Here is a 26689-nt window from a genome sequence, read left to right on the forward strand (position 1 = left end):
TCTCTATGGGGTCTGCAGTCTATCATTCCCCTACCCTATGTTCTTGAACTCTGCAGTGGCCTGGGCAAAGGAGAGCTCCAGTGGATGCCAGAAGCAGACTTAAGAAGAGGGCAAGGTGAAAAGTTTCTGAAGGATGAGCATGAAAGCAGCAGACTTAAATAAGGGGCTACAGGAAAAGATGTGGAGGTGAATGGTAAATGGGAGACTCAACAATGATAGACAGAAACACAGACAAGGAGATGGTTAGAATGATACTTCTGGAAGTTAGTGGGCAGTGGGCTGTGCACAGGGTGGACTGGAGCCACTGCCTAATCATCTTGCCAGCTCCACCAGAGGAGGCTCTGGGAAATAATCACCACAGGTGGCTTACATGGGTTCACTGCAGTGACGGTGACACCTGAGAGTCAGCAATGCAAAGACATCCCCCAACAGCCACAGGCATGTGTAATGCCAGTCACCTTCCTAAAGCATTAACCAGCACCCTTAAACCAGAAAGACCCAATCACATTTGATCACACTTCAAGGGAGAACAATCTTTGGCACGTGGACAACTAACTGGCCTTGGAGGAGTCGCTTAATCTTTCAGGTCCTTTTCTCCTCACTGTGTAGAATGGGGGGCGGAAGCATGTAGATCACTTTGTGTGAGTGCATGGTCACTGCATTCTTGACATTTTAAAATATAGGTTTTTTTTTTTTTTAGAGCAGTCTTAGACTCACAGCAAAATTAAGTAGAAAGTGTAGAGAACTCCGTGATCTCTACTCACAATCTCCCCCACTATCAGCATCCTTTATGAGAACCAGACTGACTTTTCAGAGATTTCTTTAGATTTAGAATTTTTCATGGAGATACACATATATGTGTGTACATATATGTATCTATATGCATATGCATATACACATGTGTATATTATATCCATGAAACATATATACATATATATACACACATATAGTATATACTATGTGTACACAATAGAGAGAGAGGGGGAGGGGAGAGAGAGGGAGAGGAGAGTGACAGTTTTGCTCTGGTAGAAGTAGGGAAGTGGGTGGGCTTGCTCTCCCCATTGCCTGAACTGGTGAGAATGACCATCTCTGGGTAACTGGTTGTTAATGTACCTCCCAGCTCAGACATTTTATCAACCTGTGTATACTAAACTCTTTTAATGCATCAAGGACATACAGTCTTTCAGGTAATTCCCCAAGTAACCCATCAGCCAAGAAGAACGTGTGTTAAATGTGTCATTTCTGTTAAATCCTGAGATATCAGGAGCTGCCTCTGAAGTCTGACAAGATCCTCCCTTTGGACTTTCATGCCTACAGTTTGGGGAGGGTTGAGTAAAATACAGAACAGTGCAATGTGAGCAGAGCTCTGAACTCCATCAGTTCCAAAGCCCTGAGTGCAGCCTATAAGAATGTATGCTCAGATATATACCAGCAGTCACTAGACTGACTGCTGGAGACACACTGAAGTGCAGCCCAGATGTTAGGAGCCTGGGGCTGAATCCCAGCTTCCTGTCTATGTCTCAACTTGAAAACCTGCAAAAAGTGGAGAGATTAATAGCACCCATGAGACAGAGTTGATTTGAGGCTCGAGAAAGACTATGTGTGGCTTTCAGCCTATATAGGTACAAAAACCTAGAATGAAAGGAACCTGACATGGGCTCTAATCCAAGCGTCTCACTTGAGACAGAGACTGAGTCACTTCTGAGCTGGAGTAAATAGAAAATAGCAGAGCTGAGAATCCAAGTCTCCTGAATTCAGGTCCATATTCTGTTTCACTATGGGACAATCACAAATAACATCTATCTTAATAATAGCTATTGATGCCAACGATGATGATGATGCTCTATCCATAATCCCTTACAAAGTTTCAGACCCCAGTATGCCCCTCACAGGCATGACCCCATATAATCCCTTTATTTCATAGTAAACCATTGTGGTAATGCATCCTATATTGGTCCCACTTGATAAATGAGGAACTGGATGCTCTTGGGGATATAGTGTCTTGGTTAAGACAGCAAAATCAGGACCTGAGCCAAGCCCATGTTTTGAATAATTGAACCAGTGTGTGGTTCAGTAGTGGGAGGTCTCTCCTCAAATAATTTCACCCTCTTTAGCAGAAGCCATAATTAGAGCTTCATTTGCCTTTGGGTAATTGGCTTCCCTCTCTGCTCTGATGTGTGGTTCCACTTGGGCAGTCACTCCGGCCTGAGGAGGGTGTTACTCTCAGCAAATCCACTTTGGCTGCACGGGGCTAATGAGGGCTCTCTGTGTGGCTGCAATTAAATGCCTGGGATTGCAGAGAAGGTCCACACACAGTCGTAACACTTTAGTCCCCCATCAAAGATAACTGTTCCTCCCAAATTGGACCATGCTCCTCCAGCTCCTTTTGAGAGCACAATGTGTCTCCTTTATGCTGGGTGTATCATCTATAAAATCCTATGTGTCTGAGTGATTGAGTAAGAGTATGCATGTATTCGTGTGTGCCTGGGTGTGTGAAGGGAAGAAAGAAGGGAAAGTCAGAATCCTGGACAAGCACTGGGAATGGGGGGTAGGATTCATGTCCAATAATAAAGAAATAATGAACAAAGAAGATGATGATTTGTCTATTAAGACCAAGAGTTCCAGTAAGTTTTTTTCTAGTATAATACCTAAAGAACTCCAAGGCCCCTAAATAGGAAAATAGTGAAATTGGTCATAATTATAGGTCATTTATACAACAGAGTCCTATGAGGTTCTTAAAAACATTGGGGAAAATGTCCCTGGTAATTCTCAGTGTAAACAGTAGATTACAATACTACAATTATATAAAATGTATAATTATATATATATATATTACAGAGAAGAAGAATATATATATACACATATATGAGAGGAAGAATAAACAATATTTACTTCTAAATTATGAGAACATAAGTACTTTTATATATTTCCAAAAGCATAAAAACAGTATTTTAAAACTACTAATTGCTACAAAAATAAATTTCACTTATGACAACACTGGCTTAGCATCCCCAGGAGTATGTCTGGTACAGCTAACAGTGTGGGTTGAGGGCCCCCCTTAGCAAGGCAATATGGCAGGCAAGGAAGAACCCTGAGTTATCTGCAATCTTGAGAGGCAAAGAGACAGTGCTCTAGCCCGATGTGCCAAGGTCTCCCCATCGACTATTCTCCAGAGAGGACCTGTGTCACATCCATTGTCCTTTAGTATCCAGTTGACATTCCATCTTCTCCATGTTTCTGTCTCCCACATTCCAGAAACATTGCTCTCATTGAATTCTACATAGTCATTCTTATAGGACTATTCGTAAATGATAAATGATAAATTGTGGCATAATAATTTCATTAAAAATCTACAAATTTATTAAATTATAAATTTACGAGAGGTTGTTCTCCTGGATCCATATGCAGATTTTGTTTGGCCTGCATATTGTTTAAAAAATATATCTGCAGGTTCCACATAAAAACCCATTTGGGAGACTTCTTTCAAAAGGGAAGGTGCGGGAAGAGAAGATAAAGCAGCATTGAACCTACATATTGACTGGAAATAACTGGTCGGCACAGATTTACAGACATCTTATACTCCCAAGGCGTAGCTTCCACCCCAGCTCTCACTACTCCCTATTGTATCCCCCTGAACTTACAAGCCATTTATCATTTTAGCTCTTGTTTCCTGCATAGGAAATACCTCTCTGTCAAAGGTGGGGAGATGAATGACTGACCAAAGCTCTGTATTAGGGAAAATATTAAAGGAATCACACTTCTTTGGGAAGCAAAGGAAGTTTTTACATGGTTTATAGGCAAGCAGAAAATCTTTTGCAAAAAATACAACTAAAGATGACACTAGAAATACATATTTGATATACCTATCTTATTAAATGGTATAACTATAACTCTGCACCTTTATTTTTATTAAATTCTTGGTCTATGTGGTCTTGAAGACTTTTGAGGTAAATCTTTCATCTCCCAACTGTAAGCCACACTGCACATGAGTTTAGAGAATGTGCTTGTACATCCTAGCCCTGCCATGCTACTTGATATGTAACTATTAGCAAATTTCTCAACTTTCTAACCTTCTGCTCCTTCACTTGTGAAGTGGGGATATTAATACCTACACTTTACAGGGATATCCTAATAATGAAATGAGATAATGTATGAAAAACTTAGCATAGTGACTAGCACTAAATAATGGCTAAATAAATTATGGCTATCAAATAACATATTACTATTTTCTCTCAGATTCCCCACAGCACAGTACTGCTCATTTGTAGATTTTCAATAAATACTACTTGAACTGAAATAAATCTGCAGCTGACTTTCACTTTAATTGTATTATGCACTTTAGGAAATTTTCATCTATTTTAGGAAGATCTTGGAGACAGGGGAAATTATCAAAATCAAACAAACTTGTCAACATAAAAAACTCAGAACCTTCTGAAACCTCCCTCACTATAATTCAAACCATCCATGATTATAACTGCACAGTGAAAACAAAAAATTTGGGAGTACATGTATAACTCTTTAAAGATTTACAGAAATTCCTTCATTATGTGTTTCTGCTTATACAAAGAATCATTCCAAAACTGGAAAAGAATCCATAGAACATGGATTTAAAAAGTACGAGAACAGTCTGATTTTGTTCTTTCGTCTTAACTGGGTAAAAAAATTGCATAAGAGTTGATTTGGATTGCCATTAAAGAAGTGATCTGGGATTCAACCCCCCTCTCTCAATTAAACTGGACTGCATGTCATTAAAAGGTGCTATTCTAAGTATTTTTGGAGATTCAAGAGGGATGTTTTTCTTTGATTTTAAGCCAATTTTATACTTCAACCAAAAAAAGACACTTTAATAAATCTTTCTTGGATTTGTTCTGTAGCTTATTAAATCACCGTCTTTTCTGATTCTGGATCTGAAGGTTTCTTTCTGAGATTGAATTCTGCGATCAGTCACACAGAAAAGGAAGAGATGTGAGGCACAGCCTCTTCTCAGATCCTCAAGTGTAGAAGGGGCATTTTGGAACTGGATGTAACTTTGTAGCACTGTAGGTAGGAGGGACAGACCCCTATTTCAAGATCTTTGATGGCTCCAAACACTCTGGTGAGAAAAAACTCAGGTCCTAATATTCAACAGCTCTTTCTTAAAGAATATTAATTGGCTCTAGCCCATGATTTCTTTTACCTTTTCTGCAGTTTGGAGTTTGGTTCTGTGACCTGGAAGGCACAATGCAATTTCCTTTCATCCATTTTACCTTTTATAAAAGGTTGCTTGCCCCCAGTTCGGGTAGGACAATTAGAAGTGTTGGGGGAAATATATGGGTGGAGGTGTGTTTAGACACTAAATAGTGCTACAAAGATTCAGTACTATTATCATTGTAGATCAGGGCATGATTTTTTTAAATCATAGATTTTCATTGTTGGCAGAGCCATGAAAAATCTTCTTTGGTGTCATGATTTTATAGTTGTTTTATAGTTACGTGATTTTTGTAAGATCACATAACTGTGCAGTAAAAGACATAATGGACATTTGTGTTTAGCACAGTGCCAGGTGCATAACATGTGCTCTGATCAACACTTGTTGTGGGTGCTACTACTGTTATTATTGTTGTTGCTATTATTCATGTCTCTTTTTTGTATTTAATAATATTCAAGGGATTTCTTTAATGTATTTGTTAATAGAATTTGGAGATAGAGAGAACTTATTAACTCAAAATTTAACTTTGTCAGTTACCATCTTTCTAAATTTTATTTTGTTTTTTTTTTAATTTTGTATATTTTTTACATAATTTTTCATTTTTGTACAATGTGTGCATTTTCATGTTGGTTATAGTCCCCGTGCAATTCCCACCACCCTTGTTTTGATCCTACTCCCTTCTCCCCCTCCCCCCTCCCCGTAGTGTGTCTCTGGTTTATAGTTGCTTGTTGATTTTGAAAAAGACTAATTATAATAAAGTAAAAATCATGCCTCTTTTTATGAAGAAGAAGAGTATTCAGTACTCCTTTTATTAGGTACATGGAGAAATGACAAGAAAGTAGTTCTATTGGCCCAAGCAATTTTTTGCTATAAGAAAAATGATCATTTGAAGAAAGATTCATTTCTTCCCTAACTGAGAAGGTGTCTGGAGAAGTTCTATGACTTGGCACATAATTCCCAGGATGCTAACATAACACAGGAGCCTGACTTGGGAAGGAACGTCTATTCCATTTCCCTGATTCTTCTGACCATTCAATCCTTGGTCAGTAATAGTCACAGAGGAACTGTACAATGTGGGTCACAAATTGAATCTATACTCCAGACCTCCCCTTAAGTCTCCAGGGAAAAGCAAAGTCCTAGAAACACAAAATGCCCAATACTTAGAACAGGGAGCAATGTTTGGCCAAACGGCAAATAAATAAATAAATAAATAAATAGATTTCTACCTCACATCATATATAAAACATAAGCTCTATGGTCTGATTTAATAGGATTTGTATATAAAAAATTATAAAATTCTTAGCAAAAATATAAACTAGTATTTTTGAGACTTTGGAATTTAGAGATACCTGAAACAAGACACAAAAAGGTTTGACTATTAAATGAATGATCAATTTGACTGCATTCAAATGAAGAATTTCTGTTTAGAAAAAATACAACTTAAGTAAAATGAAAAGACAAGTTATAAATGGGAGATGAAATAATCAAAAAACATAAATTATGAGAAGGAAGACTACATAAACTATTCTGCAAACCACAAGAGAAATACAACCAAATCAAAAGTAAAATGAACAAAAGGCATGGACATGCAGATCACAAATATTAAACATAAGTAAAGAAACAAAAAAAGATTTTCATTGTTATTGGTGATCAGGAAATGTAACTAAAACAGTGATGAGATACTTTATACCCATCTTGCGGGTAAAAAATAAATGGAACAATATCCAGTGTTGAAGAGAAAGATGATTCACAGGATCTTTCCTGACACCAGCAGGAGCATCAATGATATAAGCACCTTTGGAAAACAGTTTAATTCTCTCTCCTTAACTGTTCAGATTCCCTATGACCAATCAAGGCTGCTGATAGTTATGTGTCCAAAAGAGATTCTTGAATATTTATAATGAGATATGTACAAGAATGTTCTTAGCATCAATGCTTACAATGGATAGATATTGTAACAACCCAAATGCCTGAAATTGAAAGCATGACTGAATCCACTATTTTTTATTCACAAAGAATTTTCTATAGTCATCAAAACATTGAACTATAACAACCTGTTATGCAGATGAATCTTAGTATAGTATGGCTTGTAAAGGTATAAAAGTAAGCCCACTCAAATTACTTTATAAAAAATATCCTTTTTATAAAAGTTTAAATAACTGAAGCTCTAGGAATATATGGAGATGCAATAAAAAATGCACAGAAAAGGAAAGCAATAGAATGATTAACAAGAGATTCAATAGGGTTACCTTAGGTGAGGATGGACAGAGCCACAGATTATAGGTAGGTAGGTGATTTTTAAACTTCTAGTTGTTTTGGGTAATGAGTGCATAGATGTGAAAATTATTTTTAAAACCAACTAACTGAATGTATAAATAAATAAAAGCAAGTCCTTGTTCAGACCAGTGGTGAAGCACATTATGAATCAAGTCTATGCTGACTCCAGCATTGTGCAACTGAGGTCCTTTTTCCCATTTCCTTTTTCTAAGGGGAGCTGACCATTGAATAATGGTGTGTGTTATGGCCAAGGTCCACAGATTAGTTTCTGGGAATTGATATCAGTAAAGCCCCAAGCAGACTAGATCCATATAGAAATAAAACATATCCCTGATCTGTAAGGAGTTCACTGCATCAGCCTAGACCACGACATAAATAGAAAGAGAAGGAACTATCAAGTATCAGAATACAAGCTTGTGTTGTACATGTGGGGAGCCAGTTCTCTCTGGACACACTTTCCTTTCACCCGCTCAGGCTCTTGGCGCTGGGCTTCAGAGTCTACCTACATCAAAATCCCTTGGCGGGTTATACCATGCCCACCCCTGCTACCTCCCTAGGTCTTCAGCAATAGATTCTTAGGGGTAGAGTCCACGATTTAGCAAGCTAGGAAATTCCCCAGGTACACCTAAGAGCAGAGGAATCTCTCTCTTAAGGTTCTATACCTTGTTTTCTCCCCATTGCGAATCCAGGATAACATTTTGAATCCCTGTTAGTCAGGTCCCTGGCAGCCATTTCACGATTACAGCCCCAGGGATTGGAGAGGGGGGTTTCCTTGGAAGGAAGAAGATTTATGTAGAAGAAGGGCTAACTGCCACTTTGCCTGGTGTTGACATCTGTGGCCAAAGCCATGTGTGTTCTGACATCGCCTATTGAGCCAAAGTCCCAAAGAGAGCCATTTAGGGTAGATTTGGAGGAAGAGCCAAAAGCAGAGTCTTTTTTCCCTTTCCTCCCTGGGATGTTGTCCCTGATGTCATTTTTGAGAGGGGGATTATTTTTAATCAGAATGACTGGTAAAATCTGAGACATTAGGTACCGATAATAGAAATTTTTAAGTTGCCACAATACACAGTAAGGTGGAGATTCAAAAAGAAGATTGAATTAAATTAAAAACAAACCAAAAGCTTTATCATTTTTCACACTGAGCAAAAGTAACTCCCCAGTACCCTCCCAGGGCCTGACCTGCAGTGGGGACTGACCAAGTAAGCATTAGATGGGACTGAGTGGAAATGCCAGAGGTATCAGAGAGGACATACTGCAGATTGGACAATCTGATCTGGGTCCTGAAGGATGCATACGTATTACTGGTTAGTGTGTCTGGGTTGGGGGAAGCAAGAGGGGAGGTAGTTGAAGGTATTCCAGGCAATGTTTGGAAAGGAAATAATTATGGAAGGGTGTGTATGAAAAGTCAGCCACAAGTTTAGAGCATGTCCTGTAAGAGGACTTGTTCCCTCACTGCCTTTTCTGTCAGAACATTCTCAGTTAATGAAACAGCCTGATGTGAACCTCCCAAGTCCAGGACAGTGTGCTGACACACCTGCTTGCTGCAGGGAAGCTGTGCTCTGAAAAGCTGTGATGACATGTCCACCACTGGCATCAAAAGTCCCATCTCCCACCTGGGCAGAGGTCCCTTACACAGCTGTCAGACAGCTGCCTAGCTCTGGGACAAGGGGTACAGGATGGAAGAAAAAGTCCCTCAGGAGGAACGGTGAGGCACTTTTTCTAAAATGGAAAAGGAAGCCGTTCCAACAAGAAAATAAACACAACGTTCTCCTTTGTATTCATTATGAGAACAAAGCATGCTGAGTACTGGAAAGAAGGTGGATTTTGGTTTTCAAATAGCTTGTGTCCAGAATCCAGCTCTAATGTGTACTATCTGTGAGTGGCAAAGATGATGCTCTCACCAAAGATTCTTGTGCACCCCAACATTTCCCAGCATCCCTTGCAGCTAAGTTGGGAACATGTGAAGGGTTCTGATCAATGGACTGTGGATGGAATCAGAAGTGTCGCTTTCAGGCTGAGGTTGTTAAGGGCAATTATGCCTCCTTCTCCCACTTTTCTCCACTGCAGAGAGCCCATTTGTACCAGCTGTTGCAGCTTTGGAAAGAATGAAAGGCATGTGACCTTAATCATACTGTATAAGAGAGAAATAAACCCTTACAATATAAAACCACTGAGATTTCAATATTAACTTGTGACCCAAGCATCATATAGTCTTATATACCAATACCTTAATATAGTGTGTAATCTTTGATCTCACTGGGATGAAAGTTACTTGATTTTTTAGACCTCTGTTTCCCCATTACAGATGGGAATAAGAACACCTATGTCACATTAGGTTGTTGCAGGAATTTGATATATGTTTATGTCTTATATAGCACCTAATACATGGTTGACATTTAAAAAATATGTCCCTTCAAGATGTTGTTAATGTCATTATTAAGCTTGTGGCTATTAATATTAGATGCTGTAGGGCCTCCCTTGGTGGCACAGCGGTTGAGTGCTGGGCTGCGAGGTTGCCCGCAGCCTCTGCAGCACCTGTTCGTTCCCTGGCCGCCGGCGAGGGTCCCACAAAAAAAAAAAAAAATAGACGCTGTAGATGCCTTTTAATGGCAGCAACTGGGTTAGGCACTCTGCTAGTTGTTTTATATACAGAATTCCATTTTTGTAGCTAAAGAAACAGAGAGACTAGGTGTTCAAATGAACATAGTTATTAAGTGCTGAAACCAGGATAAGAAACAAGGATCATCTGATCTAAAGTCCACATTCTATCAGCAATATTCCTTACATTTTCAGCTTTGAAACCCCAGAGGCTCAGGGATGTTATGTAAGTTTACAAAGCTAAATAATAGTAGCTAGAGTGAAGGATTTCTCTATTCCCAGCTGAATGCTACAATGGTTAGAAAAGAGAAACCCACTATGGCATTGGGCATGGATATCTGTGGCCCCCTCCCCCTCACTTGCCCAGGTATTTGGAAACGGTTGTCCCAGCAGCTCTAGACACTCTGGGAAACAGACAAGAAGAGGGGAAGGAAGGATACTATGTCTTGATAAAAGGAAAACTGGGTGCTTTTTGTTCAGAGAAAAGCTTTTCAATACAGTTTACGACAGAAAACCCACTAACTGAAAATAAACATTGAAACAGTGTCCAAATTTCTGTCAGGAGTGAGTGTGTGTGTGTCTGTGTGTGTGTGTCTGTCTGTCATCTCCCTCTGTCAGGTCTCTATCTCTGTGCCTTTGTCTGTCTCTATGTCTGTATCTGTCTCATTCAGTCTCTGTCTCTGTCTTTCTGTATCTCTCCCTCTTTTTCTCTCTCTTGTTTGTTTTAGAATTTGAGAAAAGCTAGCAGTGTGGATCCTAGAGCAGTTTACACTGAACCAGATGGTGCATCTGATTAGCATCAGACTAAAAAGACACATTACTTAGAAATTAGGTTCTCATAGGGACAAATCTGTTCCAAAGGCACAGAAGGTTTGCTTATCCTGTAGACTCCCCTCAGCGTTTTCTCAGGGCATATCTATTCATCCTTTCTCTATCATCACCACCAGGCAAGGATGAGCTTGGGTTGAAGAAGACAGTGAATTGGCCTCTATAGATTTCTCAGCTCTCCTCTTGCTGAACTCTAAAGTCCTTCACACAGGGCTGACCACTCCCTGTCAGACACTGGCTGCTGGTCATTCTTGACTCCCTCATTGTCCAGGCTTACATGCCACATTTTGCCATTGAGTCCCACAGCAACCCAACAAGACCTGTTCTGAGGCTTTTCCTGCTTTACAGATGAGAAAATTAATAATTAAAAGGATTAAGTAATTTACTCAATACTAAGTAAAAGTTGAGGCTAGTGGAAGCTAATTGCCTCCATGAGAGAAAAAAAGGTGTGTGTGTGTGTGTGTGTGTGTGTGTGTGTGTATGTGTGTGTGTGCTCATGCACACTTGTGTTTTAAAAGAGCTACAAGGAGTAAATCATCATAGATGGTGCCTGTCAGGTGTCCCCAAACTATGTGACTATGTTGAGATCTGAAGAAAGCTAAAGAATGAAGTGAGAAGCCACAGACATCTCACCTTGACCAATACTTCTAAGAACACATAACATGGACCCTGTGTAAAAATTAAATAAAATTAAATAAAAATGGGAGAGACAGTTCAAAACTGAAATGGGAAGTACACACAGAACAATTCCTTTTAGTCATCAGATTCTGTGTTTCTCAGACCCTTAGAAAAAACATGTAGCTTCCAAGGAAACAAGGAAGCTTGACTTAGGGTAAAAGTGCAACTATCTAACACAAAGGGGCTCTTACTATAAGGAACATGAAAGTCAGAATTGAATGTGGGAAAATGAAAGGAGCAGCAGAAATAATGACCACAACACCAATAATAACAGTTATCACTTAGTATTGGACATTATATTGTTGATAAATACTTTAAATGCATTGTCCACCTCATTAGCCCACACAACAAACTTTCCTCATTTTGCAGCTGAGCTTGCTGAGGATCAGAGAGGTTAAGTAAATTTCCCACAGCCACACAGCTAACAAGGGGTAGAAAATCCAAACCAGCCCAAGAACCAATCCCTTTAAACAGTAAACCTACTCCTCTTTTCCATAGATCATTTTGAAATAATCTGATAGGATAATCTATCAAAATTTCAGAAAGTGCCTAAAAGCCGCTGGCCCAGCTGTTTGATGTCAATACAAATGTTCCAGGCTGTAGAGTTCAAGCCAGTGCCCTTGCCAGTACTCCAGGCAATTTGCACATCTGGCAGTTAAATAAGTGCAGCCTCAAAGTAAATCACATCCCTGAGGCACAGGATACTTCGTAGGGGGAGAATTACAGGAGGGATTTCATCACTGTACAGACTTGGTCAAAAAATTAAATTCACCTTATTTAAGGATACAAAGAGCACTATGCACCCAAGAAACACAGACACCCAGTAGGTTTTTATGAAGATTGAATATATTAATTTGGAACTTGAGAATCAGAAACGGGAGTAAACTAAAGTTTCTCTTTAGGGCTATTTTGAGAAGATAGTTCACTTAGTACTTAAGAAATGGAGAAGGGGTTACCTTTAAGCTGTGCAAAGGAGCACACAGCTTTCACATGTGAACCTAGTAGGGACAAACTAATAGTCCACTGTATTTAAAAGTCCCCAAAAGGCTCTCTGTTCACCTAGTGTATATAAGTATTAAAAATAAGATTTATTTGGGCCTCCCTGGTGGCGCAGTGGTTGAGCGCTGGGCTGTGAAGCTGCCGGCAGCCTCTGCAGTGCTGGTTTGATCCCTGTCCACTGGCAAGGGTCCCACATGGCACGAAGACCTCTCCTGCTGCGCCTACTGCTCCCCTCAGCAGTGTACTTCGTCAGTCTGCCTGTTCTGCTCCCCGCTCTGGTGAATTCTCTCATCCTCCCACACTTCTGACTGTACCAGTACTTGTATAAATAAGTAAATAAATCTTCAAAAAATAATATTTTTCATTTCCTTTACAACTGTAAAACACTAATGGTGTACAGCTAATGTCAATGAGAAGGATTTTACTGAATCTGAAACTCAGGGACACAGCAGAAGCATCAAGGAACAGATGCCATGCCTGCCCTATGACTATGCTAACCCCCTAGGGCCCCCTGCCCAGCCCAGAAGAGGTAACTCAAGTAATGGAGTTACTCTGGCTTCCACCAGGGTGGAACTGCCAACACATGCCCAATCTAGAATGGCAAAAAACTTCCATCTGACCTCGATGCTAAGCTGTGCCCCTAACAAAGAAGGTGGCTCTAAACAATGAAGGGGAGCCAAGTTGGACCCACACTCTGCTGCCAGTGCAGAGTCATCCTTATCACGTTCCTAGCACAGGACTCAATTCATCCCTACAGCGACACCATCTGAAGCCCAGGAAAGAATTGCTAGGGCAGGAAGGTGCAAGCATATTTCAAAACCTTCTGGTTGATGGCAACTTTTTCTGTCTTCTATGCAAGCCAGAACTTGAAAGCCATGGAAGACTCATATAGAAAAATCCTAGTAATGCAAGGAGTGCAACAATACTCACCAGGATTAGTAGCAAATCACCTTATACAAATGGCCTTGCACAGAGAAACTACATATATGCTGCCTTAATCTGTCACCATACATCTGTTTAAACGGTCAAGAAACTATAAATGTGAATATAAAATCACAACACCCACACTTGTTTCTCCATGCCCTTCTCCTATCTTTAACTGCAGGGGTAGGATTCAGACAGCAATTTTGTATGTAACATATTAAACAGGCATGGGGTTGGGGAGGTTAGTGAAGTGGTTCTTGAATATTTCTGTGATTACCAAGCAATTTGCATAAATATTCAAGCTTCACTTTCTGAATAAAATTCAACTGGCTGATGACTGATTCTCTGCTTTCTAAGATCTCTTGTCACTTACAGTTTCTTGTACAGTTTGCCTCTCATCTTATCACTGCCAGCAGTATGGACAAAGAGGAATTCAAAACTGGAAAGGGTACAAAAATCAATCTCACCCCCAAATGTTTTTTTTTTTTTTCCACCCTTACATACCTGAGTGATGTCAGGACTGTCAAGTGTGGCTGGAGATGAGGTGAGTAGTGAAGACTGATTCAAAAACAGAGAACCTTGAAGCTCTTAAATGTCAGAGGACTAATGGTTACCAGAGGTCATTTAGGCTAACTGAAACTTTGACCACAACTCTTGCCCTAATACACTGTTGCCCCCTGCTCTCCATAAAACATCATTACATAAAAAAAGGCAAAGCCCAGTGAAGCTGTATAATATGCTATTACTGAGTAATAACAATAATGATAATATTAAGAGACCAGGAGATAACATAGACTATATGCATTTGATTGTCCATAGAACGAGAAAGTAGAACTTTCTTGGGCCTCTGGAGAAAGTGTGGGGGTGACTATGTAGGACTACAGGGACCCTTTCATCTCTACCCTTCCACATTTTGCATTTGATTCATGTAAATGCATTACCTACCCAAAAACAATTTACACACTTGAAAACTAAAAATAAATAAAAATAGTAAATTCTCATTCAAATAGAATCTCTGAGATGGGTTGCAGGAGTCTATTTTAACCACAAGCTCCCCAGTTTACTCTTACATTCTTCAAATTTTGAGAAATTCTCTGGTACAAGGTCTTTCTACAAAAAGGAACATCACCTACTTCCCCTGACAGTAAGTGTTAACCAAATGGGGGAAAAAACCTCACAGCAGTATGACCTGAATTATCTGACTTCAATCCTACCAGCTCATTAGACTTTCTTAGAAAAACAAACAATGCAACCTAAATGTTCCTAAAATAAATTTAGATTCTGATATATAAGTTTTTAGTTACTTGCTACTTTTCATGATTATTCAGACCAAGAGAGCTGCTAGAGAAGGTTGTTCTGTCCTGTGAACACAAACACATCAATACCTGACTAACTAGGACGATGCTTTGCACTCACCTTGCTTTTTAAAGAGGTTGCTTTGGACTATCTCATTCATAGACTGGACCTTCTGCTTCTGGAGTTTCACAGGGGGGATGCAGGTATAGAACTCATACAGGAGTTGGCTGAGGACAGGAAAAACAAGAGCATGAAGAGCCTGTGAAACCAGCACCGCTTACCTCATTACACTTACAGGGTTCCTGGACTGTGGACTCTGCAGTTCTGTGGAGGCAGAAATGATGTACATCCTGCTCCCTACCCCCAATTCCTGGCATAGTGTCAGGTGGATAGTAAGCCTTCAGTAAATGTGTGTAGCTGGTGGTGAATACTAATAGCATTCCCAGATAGGTGAAAATATGAAAATAATACAAATAGGCCTTAGTGTACCAGGCACATGCTCTATACTTTACATCCTTTGAGCCATTAAAACCTCAGAGCTCTATGAGGTAGATCCAATACTTATTCCAATTTTATAAGTGGAAAAGCTAAGGTTTAAAAAAATTAGCTAACCTTCCGAAGATTACATAGTTCAAGATTCAAAGAAAGAAGGATTTAAAACTAGGTTCTGACTTCACTATAATGCCATTTTACTCGCTAATGTTTTATTCTCAGTAGTGCTTTCTAAATCTTAAGATTAAAAATGTTCCTTAATTTAAAAAAAACTATAAAAAGTTAAGTTAGAAATAATTTGAGACATTAAAAAGGACAAAGCTCTTCCCAAATAGAATGAAAATGAAAATACCCTCGAAACGAAATTATGGTCCTGTCAACTTTTCAAAATAAGCTCATTGTGCTCATTAATTCTTTCCAGTACTTATGGAGCATCAACTTAGGATGTGACAGCCGATTAGAATAGATTGAGTCTCACTGGCCTGGGACTAACATTATAATGGACGTCGACATACAACACCTGAAGCAAAAAAATCAATACAAGGCAATAGATGTAATGAAGGAAATAAATAGGGAGTATGTCAGAGAGTAATGGTTTAGAGTTGGAGAGGAATTTAATTTATTTACAATATTCAGAGGTAGCTTCTCTGGAGAAGCTATCAATTAGTTTGAGACCTGAAGGATGGAAGGAGTCAGCAGAACTTTTCCATATGCACAGAAAAGGACATCAGTAAAAAAACTGATGAGATCTAAATAAAGTCCAGAGTGCAGGAGTGAATAGAACAGTACCAATGTTAATTTCTCAGTTTAGGTAAATATATCATAGTTATACAAAATAGTAACATGATGGAAATCTGGGTAAAAGGCATGAGAGCATGTTGTACTATCTTTGTTACTCTTTGAGAAAACCTCAAAGTATTTTAATAAATAAAGTTAATTTTTTTAAAAAAGTTAAAATTATTTGAACTCTTGGAACTTTAATGAATTTTAAAAAAAATTAAGAAAAGGGTATATCTGGCTCCAGTGTCCCTATTATAACAGCATAACCACATTGAAAAAAGTGTGTTCATCTTATGAAAGGAATGGAATTAAGGAGAAAACAGAATGGATTCCGTCTTCATTATCCCTTTAGATATCCATAGGCTCTTCTCCATTTGCTACTACAGGGCTTGCAGGGCAAAGACTAGAACCTCAAAAAGCCTTTAAGTCCAGTGGAAACAGAGACATTTATACCAAGCATCAGCTTTTTAAAACTACATGTTTGAATTCTGTACCATTTGCATCACCAATGGATACTCACTTAATAGTTGGTTTTCACCAAAGTCTGGCACAACGAAACTAAAATATAAAATTCTACACTGGAAGCTGAGTGTATAGCTACTTTCATGTGTCCTCCCTGTTCCCAAGCTGGGTGTCCATCTGGAATTCCACACAAGAGACCTCCTTTTCTTCTGAACCCTTGGTTTGCCAACCCAGAGTCTAGGAAAGTACATAAACTCTCACCTGAGTAGCTTCGCATCAAAAACCATTTCCACATCATGAAGGACAGATGGGATGTATTTTAAAGCTGCCACCTAGGTGGAAAGTGAAATAAACATGAATGATGCCCACATCCCACATGGGAGAATGATCCTGTTTCCCAGGCGCTGCTATTCAAGGCTGTATGTAGATTGAAACATCAACTTATACTTCTTTGTATACAGAAGAAAGTCATAATTTCTAGCTTTAAGGAGGCAGCAACACATAAGAAGGTAAGGAACTTTGAGATTACACACCTGTAATAAAATCCTGGTTTTACTCCTTAGTAGCCATGCAGTTTTGGACAAAACACTTAACCTCTCTGATGTGTCTATTTACATCTATGTAAAGCAGCAGAAATAATACCTATTTTGGAGAATTGAGAAGACTGAAAATGAAATATGTGAGGGATCCAACAGAGTCAGGCATATTTTTAGAACTCAGCATGTAATAACTACATTCCCTTTCAGTGAGTATTGGAAGGTAACGTGTCTAAGTTATAATGTTGGTGGCAAGGACGGCTTGGGCAGTGTTATTTATATTTTCTCTCCCTGGACAATTTGTGAAAAAAAATGGGCATATTTTTGTGCACAAGATAGTTTGGACAGCTGTGCTTTTGTGGTACATAGCTTCTTTCTTCTTTGCAAGTTAACTGATGCATATAGGTGTGAAGACACACCCAGCATCCCCTTCTCCCCGCCCTGCATACACACGACACCACCATTTGCTAAGCAGCAGGAGGAACATTACAATTTCCACAGAAGTTGTAAGTCACAGAACTGCATTTTTTTTTAATTTTCTTTTTCTTTTTCTATATATTCCATGAGTTCCATAGTCAACATGTATCACCCTTTAACAATCAGAACAAAATGAAAACAAGAAAAATTCCTTTTTTAAAGAAAATTGTATTCCTAGCCCAATATAATTGAGGTTCTTAATAAAATAAATAACTATTATGACTATTCTCTGAGAAATTTCAGGGAGACAGTGTTCTGAATACCAATAATAGATTATTTTGCTAGACCTTATTTCAGACCCTAAAAGGAAAACACTATTTTCATAAATAAGAAACCTCTGACAGATCAATATTCAATAAAGGAGCCCAAGGTCATAAAATTAATAAGCAGGAGAACCAGGATTCAGATTCAGTCACACTTCTGTTAGAATCACTCCTTTTAGAATCACTCTTTATAGCCCTTAAGTTATATGCCCATCTTACTCAAATAGCCACTGTCCCTCTCTATGTCTCCATTTTTTTTAATCCTGGTTGTTTATGATTTTTAAATATCAGTAAAACATGTTGGAAATAAAACAAATTCACTTAAGATAAGGTATGAGGGTATCCCTGTTCCCCATCTCCCATATTCTCAGAACCAGAATGGATTCCCCAGGACACCAATGTCAACATGGTTGTGAGTTTCCTTCCTACATTCTGTGCATGAGCCCAAGTGTGTCTGTGCATGCATGTGCATGTAATTTACATAGTTTTGCAATTTGCCTTGTACAGCTAACCATATATCACCAGTATCTTTGCTTGCCATTTTCTAAAATGTGTTCTTCATTTCTCACTGCAACTCAGTCATGCTCATATGGGCACACCATGGCTTCTATAATTCCCTCCTCTACTAATGGGCTCCCCATTGTCTGTAAATTTTAGTTATTATAAGATATGTGGTAAGAAAATAGTTAACATGTTTGTGTACCTGTAAGAATCCCCATATTGGGGGGCTACAATTGTATGGGGAATATAACAATAAAATTTATTATTAAAAAAAAATCTTTATCATATACAAAAAAAAAAAAAGAATCCCCATATTGCTCAAAAAGGAATTAATGCATCAAAATGTGTGTGTTCATAAAGATAGAGGATGGATGGATGGATAGATAATTTAGGAAACACTGTTTTATTACCATAGAAAAAGTGGTAACTAATTTCCTTTTACTGTCTTTTCACATAACTTTGATAGCATTTGTTAATACAGGTTCTAATTTTTGCTAATCTGATACATAATTTGTACATGTAATTTGTAGTTCTTTGGCTTTTAGTGCTGCTGGGTACCTTTTTTCATGCCTTTTGAACATCTGTATTTACTAAATTGCTTGTTCATAGCCTTTCTTAAGGGGGTGGGGAGGGTTATTACTTCTTGGGTTGTGGGATTCTTTGTGTACAGTTATTAACCCTTTTACAGTAACATGTTTTCTAAGAATTTCCTCTTGCTTGTCCTGTTGTTTATTGCTTGTCTTTCAACTTTGTTTATCATATCTTTCATTGCACTGAAGGATTTTAATTTGCATGCTGCCAGATTTGTCAGACTTTCTCTTTTTAGTTATTGAATTTCTGTGTTGAGAGATTTATTCTTTATTCTTTAAAATCCAAATGACAAGAGATAACAAGATTCCAAAGTCAAAACTATGCTTGATAGGGACACCCATGTCCTATAGGATGATGTTAGATATTCTGTGAGGAGAAGGGTTTGCAATAAAATAATCACATAAGATAAGGTATTATCTTGGGAAACTCTAGCTTAAGCAAAAGCAAACCAGTGAGTCTTTTTTATAACTACAGAACTTTTTTCAGAATTTTAATATGCTAAGATGCATTATGATATTCCTCCAGGCAGTCAGAGGATACAATTATTTCCTCTTCATTGGTCAATAATCAATATCAGGAAACACCAAACACATACATACAGTAAAAGCAGATCCTTATGTGGCTGGGCAAGCAACAGAAAAGAGTAAAATGGGATGAACATAGGCCAGTGGGAAGTGATGAGGTATGAACCCATACTGTATCCAAAGAATGAATCATTTTGGTTTATCTGTTTGAACACTGTGCTGGCCAAATCAGACACAACTGTAGGCCATACTTCTCCCATGGGCAGCCAGTCTATACCGTCTAAGCTCTGCAAAGATACCATGTGCTGGGTACATGCCCTGAAGAGGCCAGTCTAAGCACTCAGAACAAACTGTCCTTTATTTACTTTTATGTCAAATAATGTAGAACTCTGGGCCTACCGGGACCAGGGCAAGAATCTCAGGTCCTAATGGGCTCCAAGTTATACAGAGATTTTATTTATTATAAGATATATGATAAGAAAATAGTTAACATGTTCGTGTATCTGTGTTCCACTTGGTACCTGCATGCACCCAGTGCTCCACGGGCATCTATGTGTGCCTACGCCTATTTTTTTGCCCTATAAGTCTTGGCATCTTTGTATGAGGTAAAGAAGAGGTAAAATAAAGTATAACATACACCTGGTGTAATGTCCAGCACACAGTAGGCTCCTAAGGGATGTTTGTGGATCCTTATCTTAGCTCTCAAGCACTTGCCCTCATTCCTCAGTGTCTGCACAAAGTATAATGCTTAGTCATCCTAATTAAAATCAAGTAAGAGAACAAAACCCTCAGCAAATTGGGGAGAGCCAGGACTTCAGAGTCTATAGCAAGTTGTTGGCTTTCAAGGGCTGCAAATCATTCCAGGGCTTTGGAGTGATGCTGCAAGAATAGCAGACACCAGAAGTCAACATCAACACTCACACTTAAATGCTTCATCCATTAATGGGGAGTTGCTGGACAGGGCTGGGAGAAGGGCTGCTTCACAGAAGAGCCAATCCTTCCAGCTTCCCTTCGCTGGGCTGGCAATAAAGCAAAACAAACTGAATAGCTGTCACACTGCGAATCACAAGGTGTTATCAACTCAACTGGAGAGTATTAAACTTCCATCTGGTCCAGGCAAGCTCACAGAGAAGTGACAGGCCTGTGGTTTTCTTTTCTAATGGGGACAGCCCATTTCTGACCCAGGAAGTTTGCCAAGCCTGTTGTCACAGCCAGCATTGGCCCCAGGGTTCCCATGCACTGTCCTCCCCTCCACACAGCACTGCTGCAACTGTGAGAGGTAAGAGCAGGTAAGCTTAGCGGTGCTCTCACTAAGCACCTCCAGATGGCAGAGCAGCTAAGCCATAGGCCCTCTGGAGACATCCATGTTTCTAAGTCTGGACACTAGAACATGTCAGCCTTTAAGACCTATATTTCACATAAATTTTAAGAAAAAACACACATATGTTTATATGTATTTATGGACAAATATGCATAAAATAGGATCATCAATCATAGAGTTTTAAAATAGCAACTGCTTTGGAAACTATAAATGTCTAATACTGTGCACGCATGATCTCGTTTCATTCATTCTCTGTGAGTAGATACTGTTACTCCAGTGAGGAAGCTGTGGCACAGAGAGGTGAAATAATTTTCCAGAAGCCACATAATTAGGAGCATAGCAAAAATATTTACCTGATTCCATCATGCCCCGGAACAGTGTGTTCTGCCACTGCCCACCTTGTTCTAGGAAAGGCTTCCTGTCTTGGCAAGTGGAGGTTTGATAGAAAAGAGAAGGCTAGTTGGAGGTGGGGGTGGGGGTGGGGAGGATTACATATAGAACTTTCCCCCTTTTATGAGGATAACCTTGTGAAGGTACAGGTTTTCTAACATCCCTCAGGTTAAGGATCCTACTGTATATATATACATATGGAGATTGCAAGAATGGCTACCAGGAAACTGTTTGCCAGCTCAGCAATTAGTTTACTGTGTGGCACCAAGTGAATTTCCTAGATTAATCATCAATTCCAGATTCCTCTGCCAGCTCTCAAAAAAAAAAAAAAAAAAAAGCAAGACCCAAAACCAGAGAGAAGTCACAGGAGGACACTTGAGAGGATTGATTTCCAGATGGACTTCACCACAACTGATCACCCTGGGCTGCTAAGAAACAGTAAATGTTTTAAAAACCAGACTGCTGTACTCCCTCAAACTCAAAGGGAAATTTTCTTCTGAGTTTTTGCAAGCCTCTCTCTTTCTCTCTCTCTCTCCACCCCCTCTCTCTCCACAAACACACACACACACACTCACACACACACACACACACGTATGCACTGTAAGCATGAACTGTATCAGTCTTCTGGACAAGAAAAACATATATTGCAATGACAGGCAGTCTTACAAGAACACTAGACACCTTTCTCATTTCAGAGAACAGACAATATTCCCACACCACCAATTTTCCATCTTTTATTTTAGTCAACTCATGAATGGTCAAGGCCCAAGAAACTGGACAATCAAATGTCACAAGAATTCACCACCACATGACAAGAGAAGGCAGCTTCCTTAGAGATTCTGAGCTGTCCCTGAGGAAATTCTTGAGACATTCAGCCTCGTCACTAATCTTTCAAGGAAAGAGAAGAGGGACCAACAAGTTCTAGAACATATCTCCATGCTTTCTGTAACACCTAAGGCTTGCAGGAAGACAGAGAGTTCAGTTCTTAAAACAGCTGGCTGAAGAGGAAGACTGTTGACAGAAGGCCAAGGGGATCACTTTTCTCCATGAGGCCTATGGGAAGTTAACTCTGTGCTCCACTTTCCTCATCAGGAGGATGAAGGGAATCATGTCACATAATTCATAGTGTTTATGTGAAAAATGTGTGTTTTTGCTATGATGGTAGCAGCTTCATTGGAACTCATCATCCCCATTGCTGACTCTGGGATGAGAAGGGGACAAGATTATGGAATCATTCAGAGGTTTGAGGTAAAACTGCCACTTTTGCTGTTACTACACATTGCACCTCATTTCTCCTGCCTCTGGCAGTCAGTATTCAAGTGAGGTCCGCTACTCAAGAAAGGACCATGGTCTTTCCTTAGTTCACACATTTGAACATTTTACATCAATTAGTGAGGAAAATAAAGAAAAGGAAGAGGTATCCTTAATGAGCTCCCCTTCATGACAGTGGCCCAAACATTTGCCCATCTTCCTGTGACCTGCTATCATTTATTACTTGCCCACCTGGAATTTTGCCAGAGATTTCATTCTTTAATGAAACTATTGATACTGTGCTTGGTTGTGATAAAGAACTCAAACTCTGGACTTACGAAGTCTGGACTCAAGCCTCAGACCTTAAACTTCTTAGCTGTGATTAAGTTGTTCATCCTCTCTATGCTACCATTTCCTCAGCTATAAAGTAATGATAGGAAGACTATTTGCTTAATAAGGTGTTTTTATAAAAATCAAAGGAGCTAACAATACACACACACTTATACATACATGTATATATACACGTGTATATATGTGTGTGTGTATATGTGTGTATAAAGCTTTTAGCTTAAGGTGCAACACAATAAATGCTAAAACACAAAACTGTGGAAAACAGTATTCATTCATTCAGCCAAAAGACATTCAAGTGCCTATTAAATGACAGCCCAGCCATTTGTTCAGATATTGGAGATATAACCCATGCCCCTGCCCTCCTGGGCACTCCAGAGGCCATCATGATGACCAAGGGAGCATGCATGCCATTCAATATGCATATGCATTCATTTCTACCTGCACCAGCATTACGATGAATTATAGAAGCACAGATGTATATCATGGAATGCTTTTACTCACATTTGAGCTACATCCAGTTCATGAGTATGTGGTGTTTACCCTCTCAACCCACCATCAGTTTTATCAACAATGGCTGTGGGGCCAGCACTGCCAGGGACTTGTGAGCATATGCTCCATTGTTGAAAAAATAAACATCAAAATCCCTGGCCTAACCTATTCTTTGTGGCATGGAGAAGAATGTTAACTTTGGATTTAAGAGATCTGGTTTACTAAAATCCTAATGTCACCACTAGGGATATATATGATTTGTGAAGAATTATTTAACTCTATCAGCTTTTCGTGGACACTGCACACTGATGCCTTGCAGATCTCTGGCAGGATGAAGAGCCTAGCTTCATGCCTGGCACATGGTAGGCGTTCAATTAATGGAAGATGTTTTTAATGTTCTTTCTTCCCTTTTTGAACTGCTGACTTTAAATTCTCCCCAGTTTTGGGTGAGCTGCTGATATGCCAATTCTGAACAATATGGAAAACTACAGAAAGCAATTCACAAAAGCCAGATGAGCCTTAGGAGTGAGAAATAACTTGCTGACATTAAACCAGATCCACTCTACTTCAAACTAAAGCAGGCAAGAATTAGGATTTTCAACCACAGGCAGCTCCCCAGTGGGAAACGTAAAGGCTGAACAAGGAATGCCAATCATTGGTATCCTACTCCACAGCTCACCCACACTTATTGCAAATATTGTGAACAAATCCTAGCTCTCTTCCCACTGCACCTCATGCAGACTCAGAATCAAGGCCCAGTGGTCTTGTACTATTTCACCAGGTGAAACTTAGTCTCCTTTTTTTTGTTCATAGAGTCCATGTTTGTGAATTTATTCTTTCTGAAATCTATATCTGTGCTTCTTGATCTAAATGGATGACTGGGTATCTTAACAGTGTCTAAACCCATGTGACAAAGTTAGGAACACAAATAGCCCCTTTCACATTCTGCTCTAGTAAAATACCTCTACACATTTCTGTTTTATAATGAAGTGAAGGAGGGAGAGGTATACATGACTTAAAACCATTTAAATTGAACCATGTAACAGGTTCTATAAACCATGCCTTACATATATCACTATATTTAATCCTCTAAATAATCCTCTATATTAGGATTTTATAAAATCCATTTTATAAAAGATAAAGGAGGCCCTGGAAATTGAAATGATTTGCCCAATATTACACACCCAAGTACGGATGCCAAATTTTCACTGTACCCCCAGTTCTCTGGCTAGAAATCCAAAACTCTGGCTAAGCCCATAGACTATTCTGTGTGTCAGGTTAGCTGACATCACATGGTCTCTTCTACCTTCATTAGCCCATTCCTCATATCCTAAAACAGCAATGACTTTTTTCAATTGGTATCACTCTCCGTATTTGAATATGATTTTAATTTCTTCTTTTACAGTTTTCAACAGCTGTAGAAATAGGTGGACAGCATTACTGATTTTATGTAAATTCCTGATGCTAAATTTGGCCATTAGAGAAATTAAAAAAGAATGAAGTCCCTTTCCATGGTGCTGGGGTAGAAATGCATAAGGAGAAAGCAGCATAATCTGGACCAAATCCCAAGAAAAACAGGCATTTCTATCACAGGTACCCAAACAAAAGGAACCTGAGTTAAATGACTCATGCCAAAACCAGAGCAATCATGTTAGTTCTCCACCATATTTGCATAGAATTTTATAATTTGCTTTTTTGCAGACAATGTTTATTTGATCCTCACCCAAACAATAAAGTTTTATAGATGAGGAAACTGAGACACTGAGATTTAATGAGCAATATGAGGCCATACCACTGATCAAGAAGAATACCTTCTTGACCCAGGTCTCCTCTGGACTGTAAATACTATTGGCTCAGCTCTGCTTCTTTACTTCCTTTCTTTCTTCTCCTTCTTTTACCCCCCCAACCTTCTTGTTACCTCTCTCCCTTTCTTCATCATAGGGAAATAGGTGCTGCATTGGAAAGAACAGTTCCATTATGGCTTTGTCCATCAGGTTTCTCAAGATCACATGGTCCCTCTCCATGAACCCTCTACATCCCAGGAGGATCTGTTCACTCCTCCCCATCGGGTGGCTTTGTCCATTCATCAACATTTCTGCTCCCTCATAATTCAGCTTCTTGGGAGCCTATTTCAGAAGTGAATCTGTGCGATAGCTTCTCTCACTCAAACTGTTAATTCTGGGCTCCCACCTGATACCCAATAAAGTAGGTGTCTCTCTGGAAGCTCAGTTGCTTCCACTATAGCACCATGAGGTGACAGGTTCCAGCTGTCATACATTTCTTCATGATATTCCAGTTCCTGTTATTCCCTTGGCTTTAAAATAATGAGGGGTTGAAAAGTAAGGGGAATATTTTTTGTTGTTTGTTTTAAATCCAGAAAGAGGGAAGAGAAGGTGGAAATTTTAAGACTGAAGTCCCTACTCATCCCAGAGAAAACAGTCACATCTCCAGGAGGTGCCAAACATACAGTATAAAGAACAATGTGCTGTGACAGCTCAGAGAATGGTCTTTAGAGCCATGCAAGAAGAGACCTGAATCCAAGCATTTCTGCTTCCTAGCATGGAAACTTGAAGAAGTTGTATCAACTCTACTAGTTTCAGTTTCTTCATCTATAAAAATGGAGGTCTTAAAATCTCTCCCAAAGTAGTTCATTCAGTCATTTGGCAGATTTTTATTAAGCATAAACTATAACTAGTACTGTTTCAGGTACTGAGGATCAATGATGAACAAGGCAAAAAGCCATTTCATGGCTCTACACACACACACACACACACACACACACACACTAAGTTCCCTCTCCAACTCAAATCAAAAGAAACTGTTAGCAAAATGATTCCCAAACTTTGTTTTACATTACAATCTGCAAAGTGAATATGTAAATTAGCACCTAAAAGGAGAACATCGATTAAAAGACGCAATCTGTATGAACTCATTGACTTAGATAATGTATTTGCATTTTCTTATTCACAACCCACTGGCAGCTCCTTACTTGCAAGTAAATTCTGTGAAAATTACGACGTTTCCCTGAAACAGCCTCTTCATTTAGCTTCCTTGCTGATAAGACAATGGTGTAGGCTGAAGGTTTCTCAAAGATTTAGAGAGTTCACATATTAGCATCATGCACCACTAATTAGAGGGCCCTTTTCCTCCAAAGTATATCTGTTTTTTTGGCAATTAATTTATTTTATTACATTTTTGTTAATTTTTAGACATCATTTGATTTCAGTATGTTTGGTTAATTAAGGAACCTCTCAAATCCCAATAGGGCATCTGAGTTTATAGTGTTGAGAATAAAAAGTGAATGATGTGAAACACTGCCACCTTAACTACTCTCACTGTTAGAAGTATATCAGGTTTGACCTATTTCTTTCTAGGTAGCAAAAACTTCAGAGCTATTTTAAAAGAGGTACTTTTACCTTTATGGGAAACGAGTAATAAATGTGTTTTTTCCTGCCCCGAAGATAGATCCCTTA

General features: G+C 39.1%; 1 protein-coding gene across 1 annotated transcript in view; it reads right to left on the bottom strand.

The window, feature by feature from the left end:
* Positions 1 to 26689, bottom strand: part of DOCK2 (dedicator of cytokinesis 2) — a 395355-nt gene that overhangs the window by 276419 nt on the left and 92247 nt on the right. The window contains exons 24-25 of the mRNA XM_054691629.1: positions 16784 to 16854; positions 14909 to 15015 (exon numbers count right to left, since the gene is read on the bottom strand). Of these exons, the coding sequence (XP_054547604.1) occupies positions 14909 to 15015; positions 16784 to 16854 (178 nt within the window). The remainder of the gene's footprint in view (positions 1 to 14908; positions 15016 to 16783; positions 16855 to 26689) is intronic.

Source organism: Talpa occidentalis, unplaced genomic scaffold (assembly GCF_014898055.3).
Source record: "Talpa occidentalis isolate TD23 unplaced genomic scaffold, MPIMG_talOcc4v2.1 talOcc4.9, whole genome shotgun sequence".
NCBI classification, from domain to species: Eukaryota; Metazoa; Chordata; class Mammalia; order Eulipotyphla; family Talpidae; genus Talpa; species Talpa occidentalis.